At 43.7% G+C, this 14,313-nt stretch overlaps 1 protein-coding gene across 2 annotated transcripts in view; it reads right to left on the bottom strand.

The window, feature by feature from the left end:
• MON2 (MON2 homolog, regulator of endosome-to-Golgi trafficking) overlaps nucleotides 1–5,915 on the bottom strand; it is a 75,319-nt gene extending 69,404 nt beyond the window's left edge. For both annotated transcript variants that reach the window (XM_042816413.1, XM_042816412.1), the window contains exon 1: nucleotides 5,749–5,915. In XM_042816413.1, the coding sequence (XP_042672347.1) occupies nucleotides 5,749–5,859 (111 nt within the window). In that variant the 5' untranslated portion in view covers nucleotides 5,860–5,915. The remainder of the gene's footprint in view (nucleotides 1–5,748) is intronic.
• Nucleotides 5,916–14,313: the final 8,398 nt, after the last annotated feature.

The raw sequence follows: 14,313 nt of genomic DNA, 5'->3' as shown, positions 1-14,313 counted from the left end.
AAAATTAATAGATTCCAAACATGAAGCTAGAAGACATGGCAACTGGTAAAGCTCAGGAACTACAGAAGAACTGTAGAAAATAGCCTTGCCTGTTTCAAGTGATCAGCTCTGCTACTGGAAATCAAAGAAAACTACAGAATAATCTTCAGTCACACACACGAGATACATGGTCAAGTGCAAGCTGCCCAATTTTGACAACAAGCATTTTACAAGTCAGCTACATAGTATTTGGAAGGCTCATTTGAAATAGTTTAAGTGAATACCCATTAAAGCAAATAAAAAACTAAGGACTTTACACCCTTCTGAAACATTACTGAGAAAACCTGGAAATTGATCAATCTGGAAAGCTTACCATAGCTTAGGTTCCCAACACACTACAGCTTCAGAATTATTTAACTCATTTTAATAGAAAAATAAGGCAGAAGGCTCCACATTTTGTTACTCCTACAGGAAATGGTCTACACACAAAGATTTGTTCTTCTCCAGTTCCATTTGGCTCTTGTCTTTTTACGGCAAGAGCAGCATGAACACAGAACTCTCAAAAAGCCATCAATGCTAGGAATGCATCCAGGGACTCAAGTGACCAAATCACATGGCATTTCAGCATGCCATGTTCTTTCTTAGCTTAGGTTGTACTACACTGCATTTAACAAACTTTCTGAAATAGTTACCGTTATGGAATAAGCCAATTTTTAATACTTGAATATTAGCTTTTTCTTTTTTTTAAACTGCTCCTTACAGTTGCAATAGGAGTCCTGAAGATCTCTTCAATGTTAAAAGCTGATTAACTGTTTTGCATCTTTTTAGCATGTATTTACATTTCGCAGCATGTCCTCACACGTGCTTTCATACAGTTACCCAGAAGGCACTGACTGAACTAACGCTTTGATATCAGCCCTTTGATACGTTCAGTACCAGCACTCCCCCTAAAACCAGAGTGATTCAACCCAGAGCATAGAGCTGTACGTGGCTCCCTGTGCAGGCAGGACTGCACTCCAGGGACGAGCCACGTCAACAAAACCCGTGTTCACAGAACACAGACAGCCTCTCAGAAAGCGAAAAGCCCATCTCTTTGCCCAGCTAGCCCACATCACTTCTACTGCAATTAAGCAACCCTAACAAATGTTTGTTTTATCCAGAAGCTGCACAAACATAGATGATTTAATTTCTCCTCAAAGAATTTAATAAGGCTGCTTGTCTGCAAGTAGTTACTTATGAGAGAAGGAAAACAAGAATCAAAATTGGATTCTGTTATTTTTCCTAGATACAGACGATCAATTGACAATACTGTTTCAAAAATATTTCAGTATGCCAAAGGCATACACAGTTCAATAAATAGTTAAACAAAGGAAATCCTGCTCCGATTCAAACACAGGTTTGGGAGAGAACCAGTACAGACAGGATATCAAAAGCTACCCTTCAGAAGTCCCCAGAGAGCACTTTAGTGCACCAAAGAACTCAGAGCTAAGAAAAAAAACAACAAAAAACAACACAACTTCAGCTCCTCTGAACAGCCATGTAATGCTGACGTAGCTGAACATTATTCCTTCCCCAGACCTACACTTCCAAATCACCCCAGCAGCAAACACCCTAAAACACACAGCCACCACCACGTGCATCACCACAGGAGCGCTCAGCAGGAGGCAGCTCCTGCACGCAGCAGCCCTGAGCCCTGCCAAGCCCACCCTGCCCAGCATTCAGTGCCACCCCTTCCCGTTTCCTACCACAAGTGTCTCCAACCGTGCTGAGCTGGATCAGAAATATTTTTTGCTGTGTTTTTTCAAGCTCAGTTCACTTCTGCAGCTATTAGAAACAAACCAACCCACTTTGGCCACAAACCAACCCTCTGTGACTACAGGCCTGCTCACGAAGCCGAGATGGCTTGGTTGCATCTGTGTGAACAACACAGAGTTACACACCACTGAAACAAATCTGGGCTTCAGACTGAGTAGAACTTTGTGGGTATGCTTGTGTTCTCCCCTTCAGTTGCATTACTTCTGCTATATACAAATATTTTCCATCATATTTCTAACACTTCTTGCCCAGTGAAGCCATCTACCCAGCTCAGACGTCACTTACTGCAGCGTTATCATCCAGCAATTAGAACAGAAGGTAACCTTTTTGGCACACAAAAGTATTTTCAATTTTGCAATAATACAGAACTCTTACTCCAGTTAAAAAGATCCAATTAAGGGTTTGCTGTTAACAATCAAGAGGAAGCACTTCCTCTAAATCCTTAGGGCTGACAGCACAAGCTTGGCCAAAGGGAGTGCTGCCCGCCTCCCACACACCTGCACTGCACACTGAGCCCCAGTCACTCACAGGTTACAGTAAAATAAAGGCCTGTGCGTCCCACACAATTCACCCAGTCAGAAATTAAGTGTTATAATGTTCTAACAGAGAACGAAGTTTAGAGCCTGGCTTTTTACAAACACGGGAATAATAGCCAAGCACTGCTGTTGCCTGGCAGATAAGTCAGATTACTTAAGATAACACAGGCACGACTGATGCTGATACTCCAGACTGCTTCATCCTCTGTAATTTCAAACTCCAAGGATACTGTTTAATTCACAAGTGCCCTGAGAGCTTCTATCACATCTCAGGCTGATGTCTTCTTCCGTAACTGGGAAATGGAAATACATTGTGAAAATAGGAATGCAATTTTTCAGCTGTGTCATTACTTGTATACGTGAAATATTAATTTGGCACATGATAGACACAGCCACTATAATCACACTTTGGTAACACTCATGCTGAGTATACATCTGCAGTCAGGGCCAGTCTGAGAAGCACCACGAAGGATTTATACACCTATCCAACACAAAACAATGAGAACACCCAGTAACAAACAGATGTGGGTCTTTTGGAAATTAAGTAGTAATTGGTATTTTCTGCACTTCTAAGAAGTAAGATTGGCCCTTACTAAATCCCCAGATACTGCCAGCAGCACAATTTCAAACCCAGGGATTGCTTCAGGAGCTCCCATTTTACAACGCAGTGAATGACATCACTGAGGAAAACAAATGGTTCTACTCATGAGTTTTTTATCACACACAGATGAGGTGTGGATTGCTCAGAGGCCAAAAATATATTTTATTGTTTCTTAGCTATAAACAAAGTGATTATCTGGGGAAGAGAAAGATTGCCATGTAATCATCACGAACCCCACAGACTGCAGACAGCCAGCTGCCCTGCTCCTGCTCGTATCCCCCAAATCAGATGAAGCTCCTCCTTTGTGTCACCTACCCTACCCACCGTCTGCTCAAAGTACTATTTAATATAGTTTTGGTCTCACTGTACCTAGCAAACAAGTATGGAATTAGTTCTTAAGAACATAAGCATTAGAAGCACCATTACAAAGTGAAAATTAAACCCCTTTTTAATTACAGAGACAACATGTGTCTGATTGCAGCACTTTCTAAGGGCAGTACTGATTAAAAATGACTTGTCGAAGTAAATCTTTTGAGCAACAAGCATAATTTAGAACTATACTGCTACTTGCATCAGCAGCAAAACTATCAGCTAAATGCATTTTGCAGGATCTTAACAGTATTAATATCAAAACAAAATCAAATAAAGTAGACATACGTGATTTTAGAAAGGGCTGACAATAGCAAACAGCTGTGAAGAAAGCTTTAGATTCCCTCAAAAACTGACAAAATTCACTCCATAAAGCAGTGATTAAATCTAACAACTACAGCAGAGCTCACAACTTATTCTGGCTGAGGAACTTCTCAGTAGGCCCCTCACAGTACAGTAACTTCACAAAGTTACACAGAAGTTTTAGGAAGTTGCAAAGAAGCTGCAAAGTGAGCTCGTAAGTTATACTGCACGTGATGGTGATGAGGACAGTGTTGTAAGAGAGAAAAATAAGGTGAGATTATGAAGTAGCAAAAATATATTTCACAAATTCTACAATAGTTCAAAAAGTTGGTGCTAATCCCAGACACTCAGAAGAACATGCCACTCCTCTGATGGCTCCAGTCAAATCCAATCACAATTAGAACAAATGCATGCAATTATAATACCTGTCTAGCAGCTGCTATTTCAGAGTAAAGAGGAATACTTGCTTCCTTCAGAATCAGGAGGAGTAAAAAAGCTTCCAGCAGCAAGGAAATAAGATCATTTCCTGCAGCTGTGTCACATGTCCTGCTCAGCCCCTGTTGCTGCTCACCCCAGAACTCTCTGAGGCCAAAGCCCACAGCTGGAGTCCTCTCCAGAAACACCTTTCACTGCTGTTCCAGAAGCACAACTATCCAAACTCTCGACAACTATGAACAACTTCATCCGAAGTGCTTCAGTAACAAGGTGAGCTATGCAAATCACAGTGGAAATGTAAAAGGGAACACAGAAGTCACACTCGCATGGGAGTATGGCAAACACGCTCAGCATGAAGCAAGCACTGCACACACAGAGGTTATTCAAACCTTCAGCATGGCAAATGTAATGCAGCATCATTAAAAACACGGACTTAATAATTGCACTGCCCATCCCCTTCATGAATCTTGAAGAGACTGAACACCAACACAGCTGAAAGCTTGTTCAGGTGCCAAACAGCCCACCTGGAGTCACACAGTACCACAGGAGACCTCCCCCAAAAACACAGAGATTTACTTCCCTTCTACTGACTGCAGCCACTTCTTGTTCTTACACGACTTACACCATTTCTCAAAATACACCAGCACTCCTCCACAACCTGCAATGACAGGTAACACACTGCTGCAGGTGCCTTCATGCCTTTCAAGCACAGTCACTTCAGTTCACCTGCTCAAGCACACAATGCTTTATATGACACTAAATATGCTATCGCTTAATTGGAACTAATGCCATAGTACACGCATAATTACTTTCTTCTAAACTGACAGTCTTCTTCATATTTCCCAGGTACTTGTCTGGTTCTACAGCTTAATCCAAGTTAATATATCAGTACTTTTTCCCTGTTGCGTAGAAGAAACATTCAAAACAACAAGTAGCAGTGAGGAAGAAGTTAAACTAAACTACGTAACACACACCAGAGAAACACAGTTGTGTCCTTTATCTGCAGGAAAATCAGAAATGTTGTCTCTAACTTGAAGTAATGCCACGCTCCCAGGGCAGCAGGCACGGCCCTGGGATGCCAGAGGTCGAAGAGCGTTTGGACACTGCTCTCAGACACGGCGTTTGAATTTTGGGTAGCACTGTGTGGGGCCAGCAGTTGGAGCCGACGGTCCCCTTGGGCTCCTTCCGGCACGGGATATTCTATCATTCTGCAGTTAAGATTACTGAACTCACGGGTAGCGTTTAGAGCAAAGTAGGATTTGAAGAAATACAGAGACGGTGCTACTAACACACGTTTATGAACGGGATTTTTGAGGAGGGAGAAGAAATCAACTTCTGTCTGTCAGGCTTGCTGAGGCTCAGCCGCAGCACCAGCCGGCACAAGGCACAGCAGCTCGCGGCGGGACGCAGAACCGCGGCTCCCCGGCGGGGCCGTGCCGGAGCGGGGCCGCCTCTCTCCGCACCGCGCCGGCACCGAGCCGGAGCCAAACTTCAGCAGCCTTAACACCGCCGGGGAGCTCTGCGGGCTCGGCGCTGACAGCGGCCGCGGGACCCGAGCCGTCCCGGCCGACCCACGGCCGCAGCGCCGCTCCGTGGCGCGGGGAACGCCGCCTCCCCTGGTCCGCTCGCCCCGCCGCCTCACCCGGCTCCCTCCGGACCCCGCACCGTGACGTCCCTCCGAAGCGGCGCTGCGGCCCGGCCGCTCCTCACCTCCTTGACGGGAGGAAATTTTTTCCTGCACTCCAGGCTCAGGCCCCGCAGGTCTCCCTGCATGTTTTCCAGCAGTTTCTTCACGGCTTCGGGGCTGCTGGTGCCGGACATGGCGGCGCCGAGCCGGGCGATGTTCCGACGGGGCAGGGGCAGGGGCAGCGCCTCCGGCTCCGCGGCCCCGGCCGACACGTCCGCGCCCGACACCGGAACCCGTCAGCCGCGGCCTCTTTCCTCCCTCCCCGCCGCCCGCCCTCCCCGGGTCGCCGCCACCGCCCCCCCCGCTCCCACAATGCCGGGCGCCGCGCGTCAGCCGCACGGCCTGGGGCGGGCGGAGCGGCCGCGGGGAGCTTCCAGAGCGGCGCGGCCTCCTCATGCCGCGGAGGGGCCTATGGCGGCCTCGCAGCGAGAGGAGTGCGGGCAGGAGGTGCTGAAGGGTCGCGGCTTTGGGCTGCTGCCTGGCTTTTAGGGGCAGGGAGGGGGTGCGCGGAGCGCAGTTTGAGCGCTCCCCGGGTAACGTCAGGGGGTGCCACGCAGGCTGAGCGCTGTCCTGGGCTGCTCTCTGCAGGACGCCATCCCAGCCGCTCACCTCTCCCGGAGGTGTTGGTCCTTGCCGCAGTAACCATTCGCTGTGCGTCTCTCCTCACAGTGCCCGCCGGCCGGTGCTCCTGCGAGATTAAAACTCCCCCCCCCCTTTCTGTAGTCTGTTAATTTTTTGTCTTGAGAACCTTGACAAAAATAAAAAACGAGTTTCTTCAGAACTTCCTATGTTTTATTCAGAGAATGTTCTAAGATTGGCATAAACGATGGGGTCGGGTGCACCCTCAGTAAGTTTGCAGATGACGCTGCGCTGAGTTGATGGTGGCAGGAAGAAGGGATCCATCCAGAGGGACCTGGACAAACTTGGAAGGTGGGCCCAGGTAAATGCCATGAGGTTCGAGGATCCCAAGTGCAAAGCGTTGCGTTTAGGTCAGGGCACTCCCAGGTATGAGTACAGACTGGGAGAAGAACTCCTTGAGGGCAGCCCTACAGAGAAGGATTTGGGGGTCCTGATGGACGAAAAACCAGACATGAGCCAGCAGTGTGTGCTTGCAGCCCAGAAGGCCAACTGTGTCTTGGGTTGCATCAAAAGAGGGGTGGGCAGTAGGGCCAGGGAGGGAATTGTCCCCATCTGCTCTGCCGTGGTGAGGCCACATCTGGAGTACTGCAACCAGGTCTGGGGCCCCCAGCACAGAAAGGATGTGGAGCTATTGGAATGGTCCAGAGGAGGGCAATGAGGATGGTAGGAGGGCTGGAGCACTTCAGCAAAGACAGGCTGAAGGAGCTGGGCTTATTCAGTCTGAAGAAGAGAAGGTTATAGGGAGATCTCATTGAAGCCCTCCAATCTTTTAGGAGAGATTATAAACAGGAGGGAAATCAGCTCTTTACGTGGGGTAGATAGTGATAGGACAAGGGGAATAGTTTAAAAGAGGGGAGATTTGGGGGAAGTTTTTCAAAGAGAGAGTGGTGAGGTGCTGGCACAGGCTGCCCAGAGAGATTGTGGACGCCCTATTCCTGGAGATGTTCAGACCAAGCTGGATGCTGCACTGGGCAGCCTGATCTAGTGTTTGATCCAGCAATTGGCGACTTTGCTTGTAGCAGGGGGTTGGGACTAGATGATCCTTCAGGTCCCTTCCAACACGAGCCCGTTCTATGATTCTATAAAGATTGTTTTTCATCTTTTGTGTGTGTCTTTTAGTGACAAAAGAAAAATAGTCATGTAACACACACTGCATATCGTGTGGCATGGAGGTTGCCCGTGGCACAGCACTGCTACTTTTAGTCTGTGCCCTTATCTGTCAACATAAGCCCTTAGGTTTGCTTTAAGAAGCAAGAAGTAAAGGATTGCTTTATAAATAACTTATTTTAATGTCTTTATTTTTACATCGTTTTCAAACCACCGGCTGTTAACTTGGCAGTGCTTGATAAATGGATGTGACATTTTGAAAGTGAAGGAAATGTTGGCACAATTAAATCAGGTGGTCAGAGTTAGAGGCTGCGTTCTCATGTGACGAGGTCAGGATATCACCTGTTCAGCGTTCAGTGAAGACAAACCTGGACTCTGCAACATTTGAGATTCAAAATGCATTTTCTGATGTATTCTCAAGGACTTCGATTTTTATGTTTAAATACAAGAAAAAAAAAGTGTTTTTTTTCTGTAGTGCTATTTATTTGCTTAACCAGTAAGCATTTTGCTAAGGATTTTCAGAATCAATTGCATTTTGGTGTTCAGTCTCAGTGGCAACTGGCATTTAAATCCAAATACTTCAGTGAGAAACCTGGATGGATTGCTGGGAGACTGAGGAAATCAATTAAGGCAACTGATGACTGTGTGTAGGTATTTCTTGGGTAAGCTTCGATTGCTCACTTCCTTTTTGTTGTTTGGGCTTTTCCACGTCTGTTTTATACCATCTGCTGGACACAGGCAGCTGTGGGCGTATTGGTAAGCATCTGCCTCAAGTAGAAGGACTGCTCTTTGTTGTGCAACCAGGGTCAGGAAACTGTCTTGTAGCACTGCCTTTCTCACAAAAAGGGACTAAGTGTTTTGGGTAGAATCTGTTTGAATATGACATCTTGAGTTAAACAGCTCTTGTTCTAGTCAAAGTGATGTCCTGCTGCCATATTTCCTTGTGAACAACTGTGAGACAAGTAGAAAGAATTGAGATTAATATCATTTAAAGGAAGCAAGTTATTATGTCATGAAGTGCAGGTGCACAGTTATTTCCTGCAGGCTTTCTTGTTTTACCAAAACAAGTACTGCAAACATCTAGGTTAGGAGGGGGACTGCTTTTAAATTGCGAATGCCTGTTCAACAACTTCTATGAAAGATAGATTACATTTTCTTTGATCAAAACCATAGCTGTTGATTTTCCATTCTTCCTCGCAGATAAAAGCCTTACTTTCGAAGGAAATAAAAACTGTTTCTGGCTGATGTTCCGCCGTTTTCACTGGTCAGTGCTCAGAGTTGCAGACCAGGAAAGAGAGGACCATGTGTTAACAACTTTCACAAGCAAAAAAGATTAACATACTTGATTCTTAAAGTAATTTTCTCATTACACTGTAGAATTTGGAGTTTATTGGGTCTGTTGAAATCCATGACAGATTTTTACTGTCGCTCGCTAGTTGAATGTTATGTTGCACGCTATTTAGCTTTTAGCTGTCTGCTGTCCTCTCTGCAGATTAACAGCACTCTCTTCTAACAATGTCAAACAAAAATTGGATGTGCAGTTGTAATAGCCCAATTCATAGTGCTGGAATGTAGAATTATTCATAAAAAATACTACGGTAACATATTCTGGGAAATTCTTACTGCTTCCTAAATTGAGATTATTAGGACTTTTTAATATCACACTTGTTCCTTATACATTGTGACACGTCTGAATCAAGTGGAGCACTTATGAATTTATGGAGACCTACTGTAATTGAGGAAATTGAGCATAAAATGACTTAAATAAGCAACACATCTATTAATAGAAGAGGTTTTTTTCAGGTTAAGTGCAGTCTCCTGCATATCTTCTGTGAGGGCCATTGTGTGTCTGACATTTAAATCTCAGTAACTTAGGTTAAAATGTGTTCTACTTGCACTCTTTCACTTTTTGTCATTGACATTTGTCATACGTATCATTTCACCTACTGCTTTGACACTGTCTGCTCAGTGCAGCCAACCAAGTACAAAAAGATTGCTCGTGGGTTTGAAGGTGAATCATGTAAGTGCCTGCAGAATTGTAACCTCCTTCGGACCTGCTGAATACCAAACATGGGAGCTGTACAGTTCCTGAATCTCAGACGTGTCTCGTTAGCATATCTTTATTCTGTTGTACGCTTTCTGTAAGAACAGAAGATTTATTACTTAAGTTAAAACAGAGTGGTTAAAGTAAACTAGTCAGGAATCTTGAGTGATGCTTAATCAGTGTGAGGGTGACTTACTATAGAAGCAAATCTTTGCAGTAGCTACTATTGCACATACTTATAATCACAGGTAAAAATGCTTGCCTATCTTGACCTGCTTTTAATGCCTTTATTTCATTTCCAGTCACTTATGAATCAGAAAGTGGAGCAGATGTGTGGACAACTCTAAGAGCACATTTTTGACTAGCACGTTGAAATGCTTGTTGGCTTTCAGGCAAACCTGGTGTTGTGCTGTAATTATTATCTGGTTGCTTGTTTTGTTATTAAATTATATGTTGCGATGGGCAGCGGATGATTGAAATCATTCCCCGTAGCTCTATTGCCCTAATTACCAACAGAAATGCTCATGAGACCTCTTGTGATTCATTCAATTACCTCTCAGAACCACTGTTCATATTCATTCCAAGTGACATGCATCAGGCCTTTGGATTTGATTAAGGATGGAATAGTGCTCAGCTGTATTCATTTCAGGTGTCTGCCTCTAGTTGCAGTCCTTTTTGGTAGAGGTATACAGATTCAGATTTTGAATACAAGAACGAAGTCAATGTGCCTGTCATGTGGTGTTATGATATGGAATACTGATAAAACCAGGACAGTTGCCACAGCATACAGAGGGAAAACCTGGATGTCACTGTGGCAATAAAAGCGGCCTCGTGCTGATGAATAGAATTGTAGTCCTTCCTCTGGGTTTATTTTACCCATCCTCCTGTATACTTCTGTAACTACTACAAATCTATACATACTACTAAGCAATCTTCAAGATATTAAATGTCGTATTTTTATTTAGATTATAAATTAAAACAAGGTGAATGAACTCCCCTTCTTGAACATTTAGGCTGTGTTCATTTTTTGCACAGATATGAGCATGTATTTACAGAGTAGTAGGAGTTTTGTTTGAACGTTTGCATGTTAACACATTTTATTTTGCTTAGTCAACTAACAGAGCAATCCCAGTTGCCTGCTGGTGACTTGTCCTCTTCGTCATCTGCAAACTATCAGCAATTATGTTACATTATCTTTAAGAACGTTAACAAAAATGTGAAGTAGGGATGCCCAGAATTGTAGACCTATGACATGCATGAGATAATTAGATGATTAGATTCTCCATGAAGCTGCAGCACCGTCACTTCAGGTCCTATACACAAATCTCGGCTGGAGGCATAGATGTGTTCACGCCTCCTGTGTCACCAGCCAGCAAAGCTGTTTTTTAACTTTTCTTGCTTTCATGTTGTCTGAAGTGATTCTCAAAGGTTGGGTTGTTAATTTTTGGTGGTGGTGGTTTTTGTTTGTTTGTTTGTTTGTTTTTGTTTTGTTTTGCATTGCCCTTTTGAGCACTGGTAATTGAATCTGGCTGAACCTGTTAAAATCTTTTCTGAGAAAGAACTGCTGTCCACTGCTTGAATTAATTTATTGCTGTCTTAGAGCTCACAGTGTGACAACAAACAGATACCTGATAGTCAGAAAATCTTTGAGCAGCACCCATACTCTTCACACTGACAACTGAGGATGAGTCAGAATAGATTAAATAACTTTTCCAGCTCACACAGGAGGTATGGGGCTGGCCTGGGAGATAAACGTAGTCCAGGCACTAAACCGAGCCTGTCCTTATTTACATTGTATCTGAACTGTTATTTATTCAGGTAGCGCCTGTGAGTTTTCCTTAGCAGACAATGTAGCATGGAATATTCTCATGTTTCTTCAGAAAGTTCAGTGATGTTCTGCTTCCATCGGAATTCACCGCAATCTGCACGGCCATGGTCAGGAATGTCAGTGCATACATGAAGGCACAGATCTGCTGAAGCAAAAATAATCATGGTTCCAGCAGTGTTATTTGATCCAGGCCTCTTGCACGGGACGGGGTTCAGCTGCGCTCCCTGGCACAGTCTCCCAAGTATCTCATCCTAACTGCAGGGCGCACAACATAAACATGTCAGAAATGCACATCATGCTGCAGTCTGTTTACATTGCTGCTCTCACATCGACTTTCCAAAAGTCTCCCTACATCTTTTTAATCATTTCCTTTTTATCTCTCTTTCAGGTTGTACGTATGAGAAGTATAGGAACGTTTCCAGATGCCTTGTAGCCTACAGGTGATCTGCTAATCACAAAGCAACACCTGAGAGCAGAAGAGTGTTCCCCTGTGCAAAAATAATTTTTTGGGGCTGCTCTAGCAGAGATGAAAAGCCACTGTCTCCTCAGGCTTTGGTGAATCCTTAAAGAAAATCATTCCAGATTGCAGCCCTGGGGCTGCAGGGTGATGCTATTCCTGAAGGAAGGTTTTCATCTACTGAATGGAGTATTGTGTGTCCTTTGTGTTAGGGGTGTCTTCTGTGTGTGTAGCCAATGTTGCAGCAGAATCTGCAAATACAGAAGATGTGTCTATGTGAATAGATGTACTCCCCCAGGTGGCATGGAGGCCAGCACTCTACATGGGCATTCTGCTGCTGGCATGGCCCACAGGACCCAGCGTGGCCCTGTGCTGCTGAGTGCCTCCAGAACTGCTCTTATCAAAGCTGATTACAGTGTGACCACTTGGGCAGTTTACAGGCAGTTCTTTCTGTAAACCTGCAGGGTCAGAGATTCCTCACGGAAGAGATCTTGATGAAGAGGTTTTGATATAGAGGCGTCGATTTACCTTTTCAGCTGTGCTCATCTTTGCTGCTTTTGGAAGAGTGTAAGCCTCTTAAAACAGTCCTTTCTACACATTTCACTGGGAGGACTTTGCCCTTTGTGTAAATATTTGTGTGGCTGCCTGTGTGGTTGTGCTCATAAGCAGCATCTGAAAGAAGTTCTATGTCTCAGATTGAGTCAAAGCAGATGAACAGAATGAACATACTTCTCAGGCTATTGGAAGACATCCAAAGAAATCCAGTCATGTATAGCCAAATGCTTTCCTTTGTAGTAAAATGAGTAGACAGACCAATTCCGTGTGTGAATATGTATTTCAAATAAAGCAGGATTATCTCATAGGAGGCTTCTGTCCTGGGTCATGTACAAACAGAAATGTTTGTATTCAAGTACCTGTACCTATGGCAAATTCAAAATAAGTGCTTAATACACACTGAGTATTGACGAATTCCTCACAAAATGGCTGTGCTCCTGATCAGCTTGGCCACTCTTGGGCAAGCAGGATACAGATGGGCTTGAATGTCAAATGGGGTGAGAGACAAAGTCAGGAGGGGGCCAGGCCCAGCCCTGCTAACAGATTTACAGCATCTCTGACAATTTAACACTGGATTTTTTTTTTCCCCTTCAACACACTGGGGCCTTCTTTTGTTAACCTGTCCTTCAAAATTATCCTCTGCTTGGACACATAAACTATGTGGTAATGACTGAGGACTCACATCACGTGGCATGGCTCTTCTGTTACTAACTTAAAAAAAATCCTCATTATGTGATAGAATCGCCTGTAGGTCGTTTTCTTTCTAGTGGTTTCAGTAAGAAGTTAAATCCATTACTAGGAATGAAATTACTTTTGTTTTCTTTCCCTATTCGGTCGCCTGTTAGTGGCTTCTGCTGTACTTGCTTTTTTTATTCATAGGATGCTGCTTTTTTTTTTAGAACTTATTTGAAACACCGTGCCTTCACCTATTAGCATTCTACAGCTACTTTCTCATTACATTCATTTTTTTCTGCTGTATTTTGTGCTGTATAGGCCTTTCTATATTCCTGCCTCTGTCTTAGCTGTGATTCATCGTTCTTCTATACATTCACAGTTCTGCACCATTCCTTTGCTTAGCCAGGGGTCAGACTTGATGATCTCCAGAGGTCCCTTCCAACTCCAGTGATTCTCTGATGATTATTTTCCTTCCATCGGGTTGCTGGGTATTTTTGTTCATGAACGGAGTAAGTAAATTTAAATTTTAAGTCTGCTTTGATTCCTTTTTAACTGTACATTTGTTCATATAACTTTTTGGGAAGATTTTATGGGTTACATTAGGTTGGTATTCCTATGTGGGCTTCTTCTTTCAAAGAAGGAATATCGTGTTAGTAAAATTCTAATAATTGGCCAAATGCCACTGGGAAAACTGAGATATTATCTTCTATCACACTTGATATTAAGGGAGTTATTTGCATCATAAAAATGAGGTCTCTAAATGATACTTTCAAATGAGCACGATGTCAACCAAACAGAAATCAGAAGACTGCAGAGATGCTTCCCACATCTGTGTAGTGCCCACAGTGGGTAGTTCTAAAAGTTTCTTTATCTCCTGATGAACTTATTTCAAAAATATTGCAGAAGTGTCCAAAGTTACATTTTCTGAAGACAACATCTAGGGCGTTATTTCTGATACCAAAAATCAATTTATGTCTGATTCCCTCAAGTTATATAAAAGCAAGTTAACTGAAGCAATTAAGAATCAATGTTTTATGATTAAACACCTATTGTCTCCATCCCATTTGTTGACTGTTGTTATTAGCATTGGAAATCCAAACATTATTATTGTACTTCATCACAACATTTCCATTGACTCTGTTGTCCAGAAGAGAACTGGGTTAGTTTGAAGCATGAGGTTCTTTTTTTTCAGTGGAGAATCCAAAGAATAAAGTGTATTGAGTATATCAATGATTTATAGTGAACAACAGAAGCATTCACATGGTGTCAGTAGCCAGGAACTT

This window comes from Centrocercus urophasianus, unplaced genomic scaffold (assembly GCF_019232065.1).
Source record: "Centrocercus urophasianus isolate 14NV4802_14NV808 unplaced genomic scaffold, USGS_Curo_1.0 seq_15, whole genome shotgun sequence".
Classification (NCBI taxonomy): Eukaryota; Metazoa; Chordata; class Aves; order Galliformes; family Phasianidae; genus Centrocercus; species Centrocercus urophasianus.
Note: the sequence above shows the minus strand (reverse complement) of the source record. Positions and strands in the feature narration are given on the sequence as shown.